General features: G+C 33.3%; 1 protein-coding gene across 1 annotated transcript in view; it reads right to left on the bottom strand.

Annotated features, from left to right (window-relative positions):
• Positions 1-348: 348 nt before the first annotated feature.
• The window catches only part of LOC123700322 (nucleoredoxin-like), a 38,628-nt gene continuing 19,038 nt past the window's right edge, over positions 349-19,938 (bottom strand). Inside the window, exons 3-6 of the mRNA XM_045647504.1 lie at positions 19,613-19,722; positions 1,909-2,113; positions 1,303-1,393; positions 349-811 (exon numbers count right to left, since the gene is read on the bottom strand). Coding sequence (XP_045503460.1) covers positions 393-811; positions 1,303-1,393; positions 1,909-2,113; positions 19,613-19,722 — 825 coding nt within the window. The 3' untranslated portion in view covers positions 349-392. The remainder of the gene's footprint in view (positions 812-1,302; positions 1,394-1,908; positions 2,114-19,612; positions 19,723-19,938) is intronic.

The following is a 19,938-nucleotide window of genomic DNA, read 5'->3' on the forward strand; positions in this document are numbered from 1 at the left end:
CAATAAACCAGGGATCTGTCACTTTAATAGTTTTTTATGTGAAATACGACAAAACCAGATTAAAGAGAACCCGCGCTTAAAGATAAACCCTGTCTAAAGTTTTATGTGGTAAGACAGGTAATGTTTACATTGAATAACAATAAATATTAATACGTGCCTGGTAAATTATACATTAAGGCCCCGTTTCCACCTGCAAGAAAACTTCCGCGAGAAATGTTCGACAGTCTGTCTGACAGCAACTTGCAAGTCTAATTCCGCGTTTCCACCTGCAAGTAGACGTGCAAGTTGCTGTCAGACAGACTGTCGGACAGTTCTCGCAGAAGTTTACTTGCAGGTGGAAACGGGGCCTTACACATACACATTTTGAATGGCGCGCTTTATAAAGCCGGCCACTAACACTTGTCACTGTACGGCTTCAACGGTTTGAAGTCAGCGTTTCCGCTCAAGAACGCATCCACAAAATTCTGCACAGAGTCTGTGGTAATTTCGTCGCCATATTTCATTGTAACTAATTTCTGTTTTGGAAAATCAATGGCGGTTAATAACGGTACAGCGTCATCTAAACCAATATGTTCACGAATCATATCAGCGCTATCCGTTCCGTCTATTCCAATGAAAAACATGACGTGTTTGAATTTCTTTTTTATTCGCGAAGTTTTTGTTGTGGAATAATCGAAGTCCATAGTTTCGTCGTCTGATGAGTTTTGGTAGGGGCAGAAACCGGGGTATTGTATACTGCATTCCTCGTAGTATGATTCCGCGGAAGGTGTTAGGACTGATTCCGCGAATTCCATTTCCGCGTCTTCGTCATCTGGAATTATTAGAAAATTATTAATGAGTGTTTTATTTGTTAGACGCTTATTTAGTTTTTTTGTGAGATGTTTTTATTTTTAAGTCTCTTTCTATTTGTGAAGGATTTAAAAATCGATTTAGTAGTGCTTGAAATTGCTATGTGAAGGCTATGTGATTCAACTAAGAATAGGATTGATTGACCGCCATTTTGTGACATCATAGTGTTAATTTAAACGAATTTAATAATCTTAAGAATCTCAGTCTTAGTTAATAGCATAGCACGATGGTACAATTTTGACTTACTTGTCATCTCAGTTAAAAACGCTTAGATCGTCTAATCGAAATCGCTTTTTTTGTAAAAAGCGATTTCGATTAGACGTGATGTGATTGTCACATAAGAGCTTATCCAATGTATTGCTACTATAAATTATGAAATTTGCTTAAATGAAAAATTGCTTTTAATACATTGAATAATATTTTATTTGTTCTAATGCATTTATTAGTTCTCACCAATAAACAGTACAACAGCGGGATGACGGGCCATCTTCAAGAGAGCTTGTTCAGTCAACACAGAAACGGGCCGCTGACCCCACGGGAAGTTCTGCGAATAACAATTAATATTTTATTTTTATAAGGCAACATGCTGTCTATTGCTGTTGTTTTTGAACTTGATAAATAAAGATACAATTTTTAAAATGAAAAATGGATTTTTTATATGGATCGGGATTTGAAATATTGTTTGTAACGATGCCTTTAACAAATAACCACGTTGGAACATAATGAAAGGATAACAGTTTCGTATTGTGTTATTATCATCATTCATCAAACCAATAGAAAGAAATAAAGAAAAACCGTTTATTTGACACTAGCTGTGCCCTGCGATTTTACCCGCATTGCTCCGCTCCTGTTGGTCTTAGCGTGATGACATAATAGCCTGTAGCCTCGATAAATGGGTTAAAGAAGAGAAGGGCTAAGAATTTTTCAAATCGTACCAGTAGTTCCTGAAATTAGCGCGTTCAAACAAACTCTTCAGCTTTATAATATTAAGTTATAAGTATAGATTAAATCTTGTAGACAGACAACATTTATTTCTTGAACAGTTTCATAAACACTCACCAAGCCAACAGGATCAGCAGCGAGATGCTGTCGTCCATTCGAAGTTAGCACTTTCCCCTCCCCATTGGTGATCACGAGCGCTGGTATACCCGCGACTCCAAGCGCAGTGGGTAAAGCTGTACGGACCTCACTCGCTGACCAGGGGACTGATAGCGCGCCCGCGGAAGATACGGAGGCAACTGTCCGTTTGTAGGATTGTTCTGATCTGTGTGCAAATAAAATTATAGTTGAAAATGATAATAGGAACCATGTTATGTACGACGTAGTTTGTATAGAGGTCAGTCAGCGCAGTGGGTTGACCAGGGGTCTGTAATTAATATAAGTAATAGAGAATAACATAGACAGCCTTAAAATATGGAAGTCAGTTCTAGGGAGGGTTCTAACTGTATGTGGTTGAAAATGGTCATTCCAAAGCGCAGTAAGTTCACTTGCTGACCACATACAGTACTGATAATGCTGTAGCAATTAATGTTATGGAATTAATATTATGTACGAAAGGTGTATAAAAGTTATAATTTTTGCAAATTATACCTATCATACGTAACACAGATTTCTGCATTAAAACCAAAGTTGCTACTTTCACAACACCAAACAAAAATTGAATATATCGTAAGTAAGGAACGAAAAATCTGTTTATGACCACACTGATGTGTTCGAAAGTTTAATTAGAGAACGACGTGTGGCACTCGGGGACTGCCGCGGTACACCTCCGCCCGTCGGAGTGGGGAGCGTGAGATTTTTTCGTTACGGAATTTCTCGATTCGGTCCCCGCGCTCAAGGCCCGCGATAGAAGCTATGCAATAGCTTAAAAGTTAAAAGATAGTTTATTCAATGGGTTCCCGCGCAATTATAAAAACGCATTACGGGAAAGTAGGAAACAAGTCTAATTGTGTATAATTCGTCCCCTCTCTGTCTGCTTAGTTTGTGAACTAAAGCATTGAGATGATAGGACGTAATGGGAAAAGTTGAGTAAAAACTATTTTTCCATTCATTTGAGTAGACGCCAGTATCTGAATACAACTTGACTGTGTAGACATGATGTCGGAAGTAGATTCAACTGATTTTATGTTTTCAAACAACTAGAATATAAATAAGTTATTTCAACTTTCGATAATGTATGCCTTGCTTGATTTAGATGTATCAGTCCAATTTGATTTTTAGTTTTGGTTCAGCCACAATATTTAGGTATTCTTTTATAATGGAATTTTATTTTATCGACTATTATCTAGGAATCTGCGACGATAAAAAAAAAATGAATTTGGGGTGATTTGGGTAATGACATTAAAATTTGTTGTTTTTCTCTTAAAGTTGTTTACGAATCTATCAATCTCATAGATATATTCTGCAAACAGCAAACTTTTATCCAAATCGGCGAAAATATACTATTGCTTTGGTATTCGTTTTATGCGTAAGCAAGTAAATTGCCGTTTAATTTCTTTTATCGTAGAAAACGTCGAGGCTCTTGAACATAATTCTTCTATTTAAGTTATAATGGCTGAAGTTTGGCTCGTTTGTGATTTGTAATGAAAACTTTATAATCGCTATATAAGTAGTTTGTTTCGGGCCTACGTAATTAGCTTGCGAGATTGAGAGCTGTTTGTTGAGGTTTGACAGTCGATGTAAATAATGCGTATTGTTTTATGCCTTTGGAGTGAATTATCGAAGTATCGTAAAATATAGAGTAAATACAATAACATTTTGTGTGAAATGCTGCGAGGAGTGCTCACTTTAACTACAGGTAGAGCTCAGTTTACAGTTGTAGTTTACAACTTATTGGGTTAATAAACATTAACAGTGTAATTTTTCTGTCATCTTCCCTAATACTTTTATGTAAGTATGAAGGTATTAAGAATTCATACGATAATTCACAGCGGTATATATAAGTATTTCGTATAAATAAATAAAATAACCAATCTTTCCTTCCAAATAAAGAGAACAAAAGATTCAGCATTTCATAGCATCATATAATTTACGCGGCAAATCTTCGGTATGTGTCATGGCGGACACGTTTCCCGCCATAAATCCCGCGCCATTACACTCTGAAGCGAGGGTGCTGTGAACGACTGATAAGCTTATAACAAGAAAATCATAAAGATATAAGTTTTGTTAGGAAACTTTTTCAATATATTTTTCTGTGACAAAAAATGAAATTGGATATATTCGATTTTCTTTTCGGTTCCTACCCTTTTACCTAAATATTTACCTTTTAAATAAATATTTTCATTTTCATTACTCTATGTTGTTTTTCTTACGAATGTGGTATATATATTTCTTTCAATAAACTACTATACCTAATTAGGTAATGAGTTCATATTCGATTTACGTACAAAATAATACCTATAGAAAACTATCTGAAAAGATTTTCTTCTCAGTTCTCTTAAACTTTGAGAAATTCCAGCATATAGTGCACGATAAATCAAGTTAAATCTTGATCGTAGGGTTCGTGTTTTCAGGAAAGTGGCTCAATCCGGCACAATCGAGCTATCGAGTAAATAAGGCTATAAAGAAGATATAGCCGGGGTTATTGGGACCTTGCCCTGGTAATGTACGACCCCTTTTATGAAAGACTGAAACTTTGCAAATTGTAAAGAATGGCTGAGTTTAAGAATTTCTGCGCTATTTTTCCTTATTAATCCATTAAGGGTTGGTGTAATTTGTAAAAATGCTTTTATTCGTTTCGTAAATTACAGATGATTAAGTATCTAGAAGGAAAAATATATGAATTTATATTTTTTGGTTTTTAAGGCATTCAAATGCTTTATAAATATAAATTTATAAAGAATAGAAAAAATTCGATCACGAGGCGGGACTTGAACCCGCATCCTTCGCGCCATTCCGGGGCGGATGCCTAACCAACTCAGCCACTCGTGACCCGCCTGAGCAATCGAATTTATTCTATCCTTTCAGTTTTATGTGTCTTAAGGGACACACCGCGCGCCATCTATTGAGATGATTTAACAACCATCTCAACCAATATGAAGCACTTTTCAGTGAATACAATATTGTAACGATGGAACACGACCTTTTCTTGAATTTATATTTTTTGGTTTTTAAGGCATTCAAATGCTTTATAAATATAAATTTATAAAGAATAGAAAAAATTCGATCACGAGGCGGGACTTGAACCCGCATCCTTCGCGCCATTCCGGGGCGGATGCCTAACCAACTCAGCCACTCGTGACCCGCCTGAGCAATCGAATTTATTCTATCCTTTCAGTTTTATGTGTCTTAAGGGACACACCGCGCGCCATCTATTGAGATGATTTAACAACCATCTCAACCAATATGAAGCACTTTTCAGTGAATACAATATTGTAACGATGGAACACGACCTTTTCTTGAATTTATATTTTTTGGTTTTTAAGGCATTCAAATGCTTTATAAATATAAATTTATAAAGAATAGAAAAAAAAAAAAAAAAAAAATATATATATTAATGGTCAGTAGGTTCTATTTAGATCAGTAAGATATTGTGTACGTGGGCTTATGGATTTCTGAAAGCATTCTGTCTGTTGTTTCTGAATAAAATTAGTTTTTGAATGGGATTGCTTACCTGAATTTAAAAGAACTAATGTTAGGCCTATAACTAAAAAAGGCATTAATAAATTTAGAGATAATATTAATAAAAACCTGCCCGTACTGAATGATCAATCCTGTCATAATAATCCTTGTGAAATGTTTAAAAATCTTTTTAATTTAATTCATAGTGAATTTGAAAAAATATTTAAAGTTAAATCTTTAAATATTACCAAGGATTTACCATTTAGTAAATGGGCGACACCTAGCATACATAGGTGTAGGATTGTTCTTTATGAGTTATATGGTATGAAGCAATATAATAAAGATCCATCTTTTCTTAGTTATGTTAGAAATTACTCAAAAACTTTTAAAATTGTTTGTTTTACTGCGAAGCGTTTGTATATCAGGGATAAAATACGCGACTCGGATAATAAAGTTAAAACAGTTTGGTCTATTATTAATGGTGAAATGGGTAAAAGCAAATCAAGTAATACCATAAAACTTGTAAATAATGGCATGGTTATTGACAAAAATGCTGATGTTGCGCTTGCTTTTGAAGATTTCTTTAGTAGTGTCCCTGCTAGCATTACTAATAATTTAAATTCGTCTTCAATACTTGCAGAGACCTTTTTGAGGGACCATGTTGCGGGGTGCAGTACATTATTTGAATTGCGTCACGTAACTGCTAATGATATTGTTACAGCATTTAAGACACTTAATTTAAAAAATACTTGTGATCTTTGGGGAATGTCCGTAAATTTAGTTAATAATATAATAGAAAATATTGCAAACAATTTAGCTTTCATATTTAATAGGTGTTGTGACTATGGTACATTTCCTAATTTACTAAAGCTTAGTAAAGTTATACCTCTATTTAAAAAAGGTGATCAAGAAGACTGTAACAACTATAGACCTATCTCGATTTTACCAACATTAAGTAAAGTTTTCGAAAAGTTAATATTAAACCAATTGACTAGTCACTTTGCTTCTAATAATTTGCTGCACACCAAACAGTTTGGTTTCACAAAGGGGCGCTCAACCACAGATGCTGGAGTTGCACTACTAACACATATATATAAGGCATGGGAAAACTCAAAAAATGCTTTGGGGATATTTTGTGACCTCTCCAAGGCATTTGACTGCGTTGAACATTGTACTTTATTGCGCAAACTTAATCACTATGGGATTAAAGGACAAACTCAGAACCTCATAGCCTCATACCTTCATGATAGGATACAAACTGTAGTTGTTAATGGAGAACGTTCTAGCGGTGCGTCAATTAACATTGGTGTTCCACAAGGATCTATTTTAGGACCCTTCTTGTTCTTGGTATATATCAATGATCTACCTTATTATTTACAGGATAGGTGTGAAATAGTTCTGTTTGCAGATGATACCTCATTAATATTCAATGTGGATAGGCATGACCCAAATGTTGACGAAGTGAACAGTACTCTTTTACACATATCCGACTGGTTTACTGCTAATAATTTATTATTAAATGCCAAAAAAACAACTTGTGTTGAATTTTTACTACCTAACGTTAAAAAGTTGAGCAGAAATATTACCTTGAACGGGGAGGTATTACACCCTACAGAATCGACTGTATTTCTTGGGTTAACATTGGACGAGAAACTACAGTGGGGAGCCCATGTCAACACCGCTGCAGGTAAGCTCAGTTCAGCAGCATATGCAGTCCGAAAGGTAAGGCATCTCACCGATGAAGATACAGCTAGATTGGTATATTTCAGCTACTTTCATAGTATTATGTCCTATGGAATTCTACTATGGGGCAGGGCAGCAGATATAGAAACTATATTTATCTTACAGAAAAGAGCCATTCGCTCTATATATAATTTACGTGCTCGGGACTCACTAAGAGATCTCTTTAAGAATACTGGTATACTTACTCTACCATCACAGTATATATTTAATAATATTTTGCATGTACACAAAAACGCCGACTTACACACAAGAGTAGGAGATAGACACTGTTATGGCACAAGGAACAGAAATAGAATTGAAATGCCATTTTTCCGATTAGCTAAAGTTAAAAATTCATTTATGGGTCAAGGTATACGCTTTTACAATAGAATTCCTCATAATATTAGAGAGTTTAGTAGTTCTAAATTTAAAACTTATATAAAAAATGTACTAGTTCAGAGAGCGTACTACAGTATTCAGGAATATATGGACGATAAAAACCCATGGAGGGTTGTCGCGTAAAAACCACAGGACAGTTCTTTGTATATTATGATATATTATGTATTTAGATATAATTTACATATTATGTAATATCGACATGATTTTAAAAGAGCAACTATGGAGTTTCTTACCGATTCTTCTCCATAGATCACTGCTTTCCGAATCGGTGGTAAATGTTAAAATAATTATGTAATGACGATTCGAAAGTGCTACTAAATAGTAGTCTAATTGAATAAATGAATGTTTGAGTTTGAGTTTGAGTTTGAAAAGTTACTAGATGTTATGACGAATACAAGAGCTTTTGTTGTAATTTTCTTGTACAGTTTATTATAAAACTTACCTTCAGAAAAGATTCCTTCATAAAATATTTATAAGATATGGAAATTGGGATATATGTAGATATATTATGTTTTGTTCCTTTATCCTTTTTCTCATAATTGTCACTTCGTCGTTGTTTTTTAAATCAAATTAGCTTTTATTTTTGAGTGAGTTAGTGTGAAATTGTAGGAATCTTTCTAATAATCTTTCATATCTACAATAGCTAGAAAACCATTAAAATTTTCAAGCAACGAAAGTTTTATGTGGATACTGCAGGATAATTTTACGGTCAAAGTTATAGCACTCTAGACAGCTTTAACGATGCAAGATTATTGTCTTTTTTATATGTTCATTACTTCTATCTCTTTTTGTATTATTTATTATCATTGGTGTGAGGCAATGGGCATTGAAAGTTAGGTTATGAAGAAATTACATGACGTCGGAACAACATTGACTATAGCTTACCTACTATAACAAGGTTTACTTATAAAACTTCATATTTCAAACATGCTCATTTGTTACATTAATTATATAAGGTACTTTATGCTTCATAGAAATGGAAAATTTGCCTTATTCAAAACTATGGGGACTAATTTTAATATTTTTATACTTTTTACCAAATTACATTCGATCTATCTTATAATCTTAAATTTATACGGATAAAAGGCGTATTTATTTTCTCAAAAAGAATTGCGACATCTAGAAAGCTTAAGCACAGAATACATAATAGTAGCTAAACGCTACAGAACGGACACTCTCCGCCTCCCGCCAAAATTAAACACTTACCTCACCCCGCACGTTCAGACATGTTATGGTACCCATTTCCCCGCAAGGACGATACCAACGACGTCTTTAGACGAAACGCAACGAAGATTGACAACATTAATCAAATTGACTTAAAGCAATTTTATTATTTTGGATTTGTGATTATCGTTTTTCGTAGAAAATGGTTAGATATTGTGCTGTTTACGGATGTATTTCATCAGAAAAACGCGAATTTTTTTTTACGCTAGTCACAAATGTGCCAACCATAAAGAGTTTACACACACATTTGCAGTCTCTACAGTGTGACTGTCAAAACTATAATTTTGTATGGAGTGTCCGGGGTGTGGCTTAAGTAAGGTCGTAAACTGATACAAGAGCATAGCTTACTTTTTAAAAGCAATAAACTGAGTAGGTAATGTTTGAAGCAAAAACACGAAATCCGGGGATTCAGTTCGTAAAACCTTTTTTGGGTAAAGGTACTGCAATCAACGGGTTTAATCAGACGCTTGACAGTTCAGAGGCCTACAGTCGTTAATCAGTGCTTAACTTTATCTGCATAAAATAAAGTGAAAAGGTAGAATTGGATTTATTTTAAAATATTGCGGGTAGAGATGTAGAGATGGGTAGAGATACCTTCTCTATGAATTGAGGTATACTTAACAGAAAAATTACTGTCTGTTTACTATTTAAAATTTAAATTGTCTGTTTACATGATCTACCTTACCCATTTATTGTTGTTAAACGTGTTATTTTCGTTAAAAATAATGATTTATACAGATAAACTTTCAAAAAGATAATTTGGAATTCATAAGGAATCTTGATGCAGATCTATCGTCTGCACGTATTATTACATCTAAAATATTAAATTACAATGAAATATTAGACTGTATAATGTACAGCCATGAAATATAATTTCTAGCTATCTTTATGTGGGTATTGTCCAGACGTGCTCACATAATATCACATGATAAGCGACAAACGTCCAAATACGGGTACGTGGCTAACCCCAAACGGGATAGAATGGAGAAAGGGGAATGGTGATGTGAACCTGATATCATTTTCATATAATTTATATAAACATTTGAAAATTAACCATCTGAAAACTTGCGTTGGTGACTAATTTTTTATCACTACATAGTATAAAACAGTCGTTGTATCTGTCCCTAAGTCCATGTATGCTTAAATTTTTAAAATTACTCAACGGATTTTGATGCAATGTTTTAAAATAGTGGTGATTCAAGAGGAAAGTTTTAGTCTATAATTTAATAGGTTTTAGACAAAGTGGACGAAGCCGCCAGCGGAAAGCTAGTAAATAATAAATCAACCAGATGCTTCCTTAGATCTCTATTCTCTACAGAAATAATATACGATACAGCATCAAATGTGACTTAGATATCATATAGGTATAACACCATATAAGAATAATTAATACTAAAAACGGGACCATATAATTGTTTTAACAAGGAAAACATACAGAACATAATTTAGACTTTGGAATACTGCTGAAGTTTTCTCATTCGTAAAACGTATAAAACATTGCACGAAGTTAACGTCTTTACACAAATTGTTTCGGCATGGAGTATTTCAATCAGAATAGCACAAAGGTTTTAATCTCAGACGTATGAATGGCTACGACTAGGCTATCAGCCAGGTACTTAAATTGTATGGCTTACAAAGAAAACAGTTTCTGAATTCTGATGTGGTTGTGTACATAGCGCGGGATGCGAAATTTTGTCTTTTATTTCTGTTTTCAATAAGTTTATAGGTAAATAATATAGAAGTTGTTTCTGGATTTTATGAAACAAAATCTTTATTGTCATATAGAAATAATACAGAAATTAAAATTTAAAAAGCATAACTACTTATTACTTATCTTTTTTCAAAATTAATAAGTATAATTTATTGCTATTGGCAGCATAACTAAATCATTCCTCCTGCCAACATACAAAGAAGAAAAATCTCATACATTCATTTAAAGGAGAATTTTTGCTATTACCAAATTGTTTTAAGTTAATATAATAAAAACAAACGCGGTAACTATAGCCACAAACGCAAACATAGACCGGTGACGTCACTGTCGCGCCGCCCGACAGCCGACAGGTAGGTAGGGTTAATGGAGAGGGGCAAATTGCGCTGATGCACACAAAAATACTTTTGTACTGATAGCTTCGATTCCAGCTAGTTGTGATTTATTCAAAACTAGATTTCTGCCAGCGTTTTCAAGGAACAACCTAGATAGTTCCCGTTCCTGTGAGATTGCCGCGATAAAAAGTAACCTATGTCTTATTCTGGATGTTCAGCTACCTTCATACCAAATTTCATTGTAATCGGTTCAGCAATATTTGCGTAAAAGAGTAACAATCATCCATCCTCCCAAACTTTCGCATTTATAAAATTAGTACGATGTATGATTTGCTACAAGACATACAGAATGACAAAGTTAGGTGGACAGATCGACTATCTGTCTAGAGTCGAGCAGTTTATATTGTTGCAAAAGACTTTTTCTATAGTCCTTGTTTATAGATTGTTAGAGACACAATAGGAAGGAAACACTCAAGGGGAACAATAGGAAATAATAAATGAGAAATAGGAAAGGTCCTATGAAGCTCCACTTAGAATAGAAACCCGTATCCCTATAAAGTAGAAAAACTAGACGTTTTATATAAAAATGACTTTGAAAATACAGAGGAAGATTACCATACAGCCATTTCAATAGCCTTTATCATCTAAAGCAGAAACTAACTTCCATTCTGACTTTCATTATTATAATACTGAAAGCACATACAGTCCGCATTGTTTGCGACCACAATTTATTCACGGAAAAAGGTTTTAATTTTCAAAAATATGCTCTATAAGCCAAGGATTGTTTTGTTTGTATAAATATACAAGATAGGAGCTATGCTTCAACGTCCTGTGATTAATGTGACGTTTGAAATGCTTGTGATTTTATATCTCTTGGATTTCGTGCTGGAAACGGAGTTTTAAGTTATTGTGGTCCTCCGTCTTAAGCTAAGAATGTGTCTTTTGACTTGATACATTTTGCGATCATCATTAAGAAATACGAAAAATGAAAGCAGTTCTTTTTGCATAATTTTTATCTGATGTTATTGGATGATTAATAGGTATGATCTTGGGTATGATAGATACCTATAGTTTGAGTTAATTGTTGTTGAACTATAATTAAAACTGTGAAATCCAAAAGTTTAATTTAAACTTTATTTTCTGCAGCTTTTTGAAAAATGAAACTAGATACTATTTTAGATAAGTTTCTGCAATGTAAAAAGTGTAACCACCAATTAACTATTAAAAATAATAATCAATACCAAACATTACAAGTGACATACACAAAGAAAGATTTACAAGTGGCAATTTGTTAAAATCCCAATTAAACAGTTACCTCAAGCAGGAAAAGCATGGAGCTATGAATAGTGCTCACGATTAAAATATTTTATATCAACGTCAAATTAATTATGCTTCAGACATTTTAAGTATTACCCGTTTGTCATTTTAACGATGCACTTATTTTTATTTGCGTATTTTATGCGCTTGGAAATTTTATATTTAGATTAATTTAAACAAAATTAATTTTACTATGAAAAGATGCAGGCATGCAATTCTTTATATGTTATGCTTTGGTTGTTTTGAAAAGGTAGGTACGGTAGGTTAGTAATTTTTATAAGTTAAAATATTTTAAAGTATTATTAATCTCATATTTGTTTATTCTAGTTTTTAATACATTCGTTATGAAATAAAATAAATCTATACTTTATATTAACTACTTCCGATTTGAAAAATTCTTTCAGTATTAGATAGCCCATTTATCGAGGAAGGCTGTACATCATTATGCTAAGACCAACAGGAGTGGAGCCACGCGGGTGAAACCGCGATGCACTGCAGCTAGTAAATATAAATAAATACCACACTTTTGTAAAGATTTACTTCGAATAATGTTAAAGGTACTTTATATTCTGACAACGATCATCTCTAATTCAAGAACGTGATTCTATTCCAAATATTCGATTCAATAAGTTTTTGTACGATTATCCAGCACCTAAAATACATACATACGACAACACGCATCATACTACTACATAAACAATGACATAATATTATCTCTTGAGAGTACTTGATTCATGTTTATTTTGCCACAAAAAATCTACCTACTCATTGCTATATAATATGTAATATTCATTATGGCTTTGCGAACACAATTTGTGCTTAGTTAAAATTCAGCAGACAATCGATCCGTATTTACCGCTGTATTTGAATGTACTGTGGTGTGTTTTAGCAAGGTTTTTAGTATACTAGTTTATTATCTGTGACTTTTCACGTGGTCAAAAGGAAATTGTCATGGGTATAAGATTCCTAGCCTCCTATCTTCAGACAGAAAAATTATAAAGCTATCCTTTATTATAGGTGACTGTAAAAGTATAAAGTTTTGAGGTACCTTATGTTTATGGGAGATTCATGATTTTCCCACAAGCGCAAAGAGAAGATGGAATTATAGGAAGAAATATCTGTTGTTGGTTTTCTCAATTAAAGTATTGTAAAAAACTCAAAAGACTACTATTTGAAATATAATGCTTATATAGACCATATTTATTTTGACGGACGTATACAGAGTCTAAAAAAGGACACCATAAAAAATGTATTTGTTCACAAAATACATTTTTCAACCGGGGACTTTTATTCCGGTTTCATTCATTTTTGTGCTTCCTTTTTGTATATCAGTCTGATAGGTTTACACTCTCGTATTGCGAATTCTTATTTGTTAGAAAATAGTAGAGCAAAATTTTACAAAGTTCATACAAAAGTATAATTGAAATTTACACGACAAAAAACCTTATAAGGCTCAAAGACTAGGTACATAATTAAGACATTTTAATAAATTTTTAAGTAATAGCTTTATAAGAAGGAAGAAAGGCACAAGTTATTAACCATTCTATATAAGAGTATTTGTAGTTAAGTATGTTATCGAAAAAATACCACTTCCTGTACATAGCTTAATTTTATTATAATACGTAGATGTATTTATATGCCTAGATATTATATTATGTTCCAACTTCCACTGTACTCTACGTAGAGCAAGGTTAGTGACCAGTAGTCATGTCTGAGCATTACTAAAGAACTCTTAATCCAATCAGGGATCGTGATTGTTATCCTATTTATGTGGGGACAATACCCGATTACACATTGCATAATATTGTTAGTGATATCCGCTTAATTAGTGAATCGGCTTTGTATAGGTTATAGATGGCGTTCTATAAGTATCAACATACTAAAATACACTTTATTTAACACGCGCATACATACAGAATACAAAATAAAAGGGAAATAAACTTTCACCGTGTTAGGCGACCTTATCGCTTAGCAGCCATCTTTGCCAGGCAAATACTTTTCCACAAATATTGCAAGGAGGAAAGATTTGACGATTTGTATTTGCAAAAACAAGTGGCTAATTAATTTATTACAATATACCTAGTGCTTATTATTTTCCTCCACATGGGGTAGAGTTTAACCTACTACTATTCTAGGTAAGTATCATGAAAAGGCAGTTTGAAACATGTCTACCTATAAAACTACATGAACGATGGTCTGTTTAGTACCTGCATTCGTTGTTTTGAAATGCCGAGGGCTCATACTGCTTTGAGTTTGCGAAACTTGATATGTGCCTAGATAGAGGTGTCGCTATTCTATGGAATACTGCAGTCAGCAGTTTTGTTTGTGATACCCGGATAAATTGCCTATGTTTAAAACTGCTATATTCTCTTTAAATTTTAGAAAATCCAGTTATACTTATAACAAAATGATCACAGAATTAGAATGACTACAAGCTAACAAGAAAATTATAGTAAGAAATTACAGTCATTCTAAGTAATTTAAGCATTTTAAATCTTTACGAAGAAACATACCCAGACAATCTAATTTCGAAATCTTTTCGGGATTTAGTAGAACAAAATTAAGCGTAAAAACGTAACGTGCTTACAAATTACCAAAGAAAAGCGTCAGAGATGCATTTATATCGCTAGGGGTTGTAGCAATGAAATTAAGGCGATAACGATGTAGCAATGAAAAGGCTCTGAGTAGGGTTACGAGCAGTTTTAATTGAGATGGACATGTGACAACGTGACTTGGCGGTTGATAGTAAAACAGTACAGTATTTTGGTGGTAAAACGCTGGTAAGGGTAAACGTGAAGATAGGGACGTCTTTGTGACACAATTTCAGGTGTGGAAAAATTTGCTAGAAATGATGTGTGATAACTATACTTATATGTCCATTACTAAAGATTTTCTTAAGAGATTCGACCTCTTATTGCTGGTAAATATTAGCGCAATGGCCAAGTGAAGGTTCGTAGATATCGCATATTATTTTTTCTTAATTAATTTTATCACGATTATCATTAATTGATCACTTATGTGTACCTACATTAATAGAAAATGTATACCAATTTTTTATTTTTTTCAAGTTCATCTTGTCTTCATAGTTACTTGGTTTTGTTTTAAGCTTTCGCAGATTTATGTACCAAATTACACCCATAAAACGATTAGGTATAATATTTTCTTGTTGCACTGCACTAAAATATTTCAATTTATTTCATTCATTAATATTCTTCTCAGTGATCAAGGCGGATACAAAAATATATTTAGGACTTTGTTGTTATCGTGTCGTCGTATTATTATTGTGTATAAAAACTCGAAGATAAAATAGTAACAAATACAATTGTGAATTATATTCCTAAAACTTACTTCATATTATATATTTTGTTCTCAGAACGGTCAAGATCCGATAAGGCAATTCGGATTTTAACGGAATTCGGAACATATAATATTCATGCCAATTTCATCTTGTACCTATAAAAATACGCACGCACATGGCTCTCATGGGTATTAAAATTTCCAGTCTTATCACGATGTTCACATAAGTACGATGGTAACCCTACCCGTGACCGCCAAGCAGCCATGTTTTTCCGTCGGTGTTTCGCGCGCATTTCACCCGCCATTTCTTAATGGGTGCGTTCTGTAGTACGTTTTAAACGTTGCATAATTTCGTGTTTTATGCTTTGCGATTATACTGCCGTCTCAAATAAAATCACATGCATGTGCTTTGCAATTTAAACTGTTTTTTAATGTGGTTATAATTTTCTTGAGGATTTCTTCAAGATTATTATTTAAGTATGTGTTAGTTGAAAGGTTGTAACAACCTATTATTTTTGAACAAGCTGGCAACATTAATTCTAATTTTTTAAATATGAATGATACTGTTAATAAAAGAGCCCTTTTTAGACAAATGAGGTTATTAACGTTATTAATATGAAAGCATAGCATCAATTTTGTTTTAAAAGCTTTTACATAAAATGTCAAAACTTTACAAATTTAATTAATTAAATAAGTTGTAGACATCCAGGACTTTGTAAGGATCTTTGAATGGATCTTATTGAGTTAGTCAAGTTTAAAAAAACATGAATAGCCTGAAGTTTTAATGGAGATTAAAAATATGTTAGACGTGGATTCACAACCAACGGACTATAGCTTGTGTGAGGTATTTATATTTTAGAAATTCAATTTATAACAAAACTAGCTTTCCGCCCTCGGCTTTGCCCACGTTTTCAAAGAAAACCCGTTCCCGTAGGATTTCCGGGATAAAACCTATCCTATGTCCTTTCTCGGGTATCAAAATATCTCTATACCAATTGGTTCAGTAGTTGAGGCGTGATTGAGTAACAGACAGACAGACAGAGTTACATTCGCATTTATATAATATTAGTATGGATTAGTATGGATTAATATATTACGTTACTGCCAAAGAGTTTATTAGTTATGTAATTTATATTCAAAAGAATTGAAAGGACTTTGTAAAGCTTAATTAAAGCAATGGAAGCATTAAGGGAATTTATTACAATAATGAGTTTCTACAACGTTTACCTATCATCAGCTATATTTTACAGTCTAAATTAAATTAATTCACATAAGATATTATAATTATTAACGGTGATTTTTATGCTTTTGTATAAATGAGTTTAACAATACAAATTTAATTTATCCAAATGTATGGTGGCCATAAAAAACCTTAAAGTCGCCCTAGTTGCATTCGTTTATTCTATCAAGTATAATAAAAAAATGACGCATTATCAGCATTGTTTGTTAGCACTGAAATACGTGCAAAATATTCCAATCCTTCAATCTATTTCAGAAAATTTCATAGCTCCATACAAACTTTAGAAATATTCGAATGCACAAAAATATGAACGCTTTCAAAACTGAAAGACATATTCGACAGGTTATCTTTTCCAGCCATTCCAGGCAATCCTTGAGTGGTTCCTATCACTTGACACCACCTCTTGAAACATTCAGGGGATAATATATCTTGTTCTATTGGAATAGGGATGGTTTTCAAGTGCGTTCCGTCCCCCATGTTTTAGATTACATCTACGTGAGGGTAGCTTGTAATTATTTTTGAAATGGACGCGCTTGCTGAATGATATGAAGTGGGTATAGGTAGGTTGTTTATATTCATGTGCTTACAGGTCTTGTGGTGATAATAGTTTGGGGGTAGACACGATTTTTTACTAAACATCTACCTAGTTATTGTCACTAGCAGCTGTGCTAGCAGGTATAATCCTTTATCCTAATTGAGGCGATCGTCATGTCCAAATTGTTTTGAATTTATGTATTGTTTCTTAATAAACGATGCCCTTGAATATTCTCGAATTTCGATTAATGTACGATTTTTTTTACTTAGACGACATAATGTTGTTGATTATTGTGCTTTGATTATTCATATCTAATTTGAGAGAATAAATGGAAATACAAAACCAAAACAAAACATTGACGCATTATTATTTAATTACTTTTAGAATCCAGATTTTAATTTCGAAGCAATAAATGTAAGATCTTTTATTAGGTAGAAAAATAATTATAAACATTTTCAATAAACGTCTGTTAAGCTAGAAAGGTCAAGTCAGCAGAATCACTCGTATTATATCTCAAAATTTAGTGCTCATTTAGTGCTAATTAAGTGCTGATAACAGATATTTGGTGCTGTGATAGCAGGACTAAAAATGAGAACACTGCTAACTTTTCATTAAGCTAGCAGTGTACCATTTGTGACCCCGCTATGATACGGTTGGAGCGAGGGGCACATCTGCTAATAATTTAGTGCTCAATTAGTGCTGCCTGTACAAGCAAACAGATTAAAAAAAAACAGTTTTTAAGTATACATAACTGCGGACATAACGATACGAGCAATCATAGAGCTGAAAGATCACTTTAGAATCGGTAGTGGTGAAATTGATTAGAGTTACTAATTAGTGCTCAATTAATGCTACCGGTAAACCCAGAAAAATTACAAAAAACAAAAAAATCATTTTTCATCTGCCCGCTAAGAAAATCGAAGATTTTCAAAAGTCGAAAAGTTATAGGTTATTATTCTGGGTTGCAGATATCTCAAAATTTAACGCTGATAACAGTTATTTGGTGCTGTGATAGAGGGACTAAAAATGAGAACACTGCTAACTTTTCATTAAGCTAGCAGTGTACCATTTGTGACCGCGCTATGATACAGTTGGAGCGAGGGGCACATCTGCTAATAATTTAGTGCTCAAGTAGTGCTGCCTGTACAGCAAACAGATTTTTCATTTTTTTTTTGAAAAATCTGTTTGCTGCCGATTTTTGAAAATCTTCGATTTTTTTAGCGAGCAGTTAAAAAATGATTTTTTTTTTGTAATTTTTCTGGGTTTACCGGTAGCATTAATTGAGCACTAATTAGTAACCCTAATCAATTTCACCACTACCGATTCTAAAGTGATCTTTCAGCTCTATGATTGCTCGTATCGTTATGTTCGCAGTTATGTATACTAAAAAAACTGAAATTTTTTTTTTTAAATCTGTTTGCTTGTACAGGCAGCACTAATTGAGCACTAAATTATTAGCAGATGTGCCCCTCGCTCCAACCGTATCATAGCGCGGTCACGAATGGTGCACTGCTAGCTTAATGAAAAGTTAGCAGTGTTCTCATTTTAAAAACTGGTAATTTTTTTTTGAAATATCTGTTTGCTTGTACAGGCAGCACTAATTGAGCACTAAATTATTAGCAGATGTGCCCCTCGCTCCAACTGTATCATAGCGCAGTCACGAATGGTGCACTGCTAGCTTAATGAAAAGTTAGCAGTGTTCTCATTTTTAGTCCTCCTATCACAGCACCAAATATCTGTTATCAGCACTAAATTAGCACTAAATGAGCACTAAATTTTGAGATATAATACGAGTGATTCTGCTGACTTGACCTTTCTAGCTTAACAGACGTTTTCAATAATTCCCAATGAACTTGGCTTCTACGAAATTGATATAACGAAGAAAATTTCGAAACGTAATAACTTTCCTACGTTTATTTGTCCATATTTTCGTAACAAGTAAACGAACGTTAAAAGCAAATTACCTAGAAGTTTCCAAGTGAAGAATTTAATTAATTTGGCTTTCAACGCTGAATTGAGTCTGTTAATATTGTTTGAGCCACTCCCGCAGACTGTACCTAATTTAATTGTTTTAATTCCATAACTCAGTTCGTACCGCGGCTTTGTTTGCATTTGTTTTGATTTTTGACACAATAATTGAAATACGCATGTAATGATTTTCGGTATATTCTTTTAAGATTGGTTATTTCAATCTGTTTCATTTCGTAAAAGTAATAACTTTTCGCTACAGATATACTTGAACCGCACACGAAGTTTATTCAAGTTTATACTAACAAAAAATAGCATATATGCTTAACCAAAATTACCAATTCATTTGTTATTCTTAAGACGCGATGACATTTACCTGTTTTTTTCAGATATACTTACCTAAATTTGTTCAACGTTAAACCAACAATTTTATTAGAATTTATTTAAACAACACTTACCTATCACTAGATACGAGTATTAGCTGCGTGTTCGCGTACTTGGCTCTGCGTTTGCGCACCGCGTTGAGTGTTGTGCAGAGACTTGGCGCGAAGGAACGACATGGCGGACACTAGAATATGAACTTATGTCAAATTTCACTGAAATTACTGGAATATTTTTATTTTAGTACAGTAGAATATTGAACGTATGAAAAATATTGTTGAAGTTTAGTTAATTTAATTTGGTTGATATTAGAAGGAGAATCACGAAAAATACAAAAATAAACAACTTTTTGGAAATTGAAAAATGAAATTTCTTTGGCAAGAATCAAGAAGAATCAAAGATA

This window comes from Colias croceus, chromosome 19 (genome assembly GCF_905220415.1).
Source record: "Colias croceus chromosome 19, ilColCroc2.1".
In the NCBI taxonomy this organism is placed as follows: domain Eukaryota; kingdom Metazoa; phylum Arthropoda; class Insecta; order Lepidoptera; family Pieridae; genus Colias; species Colias croceus.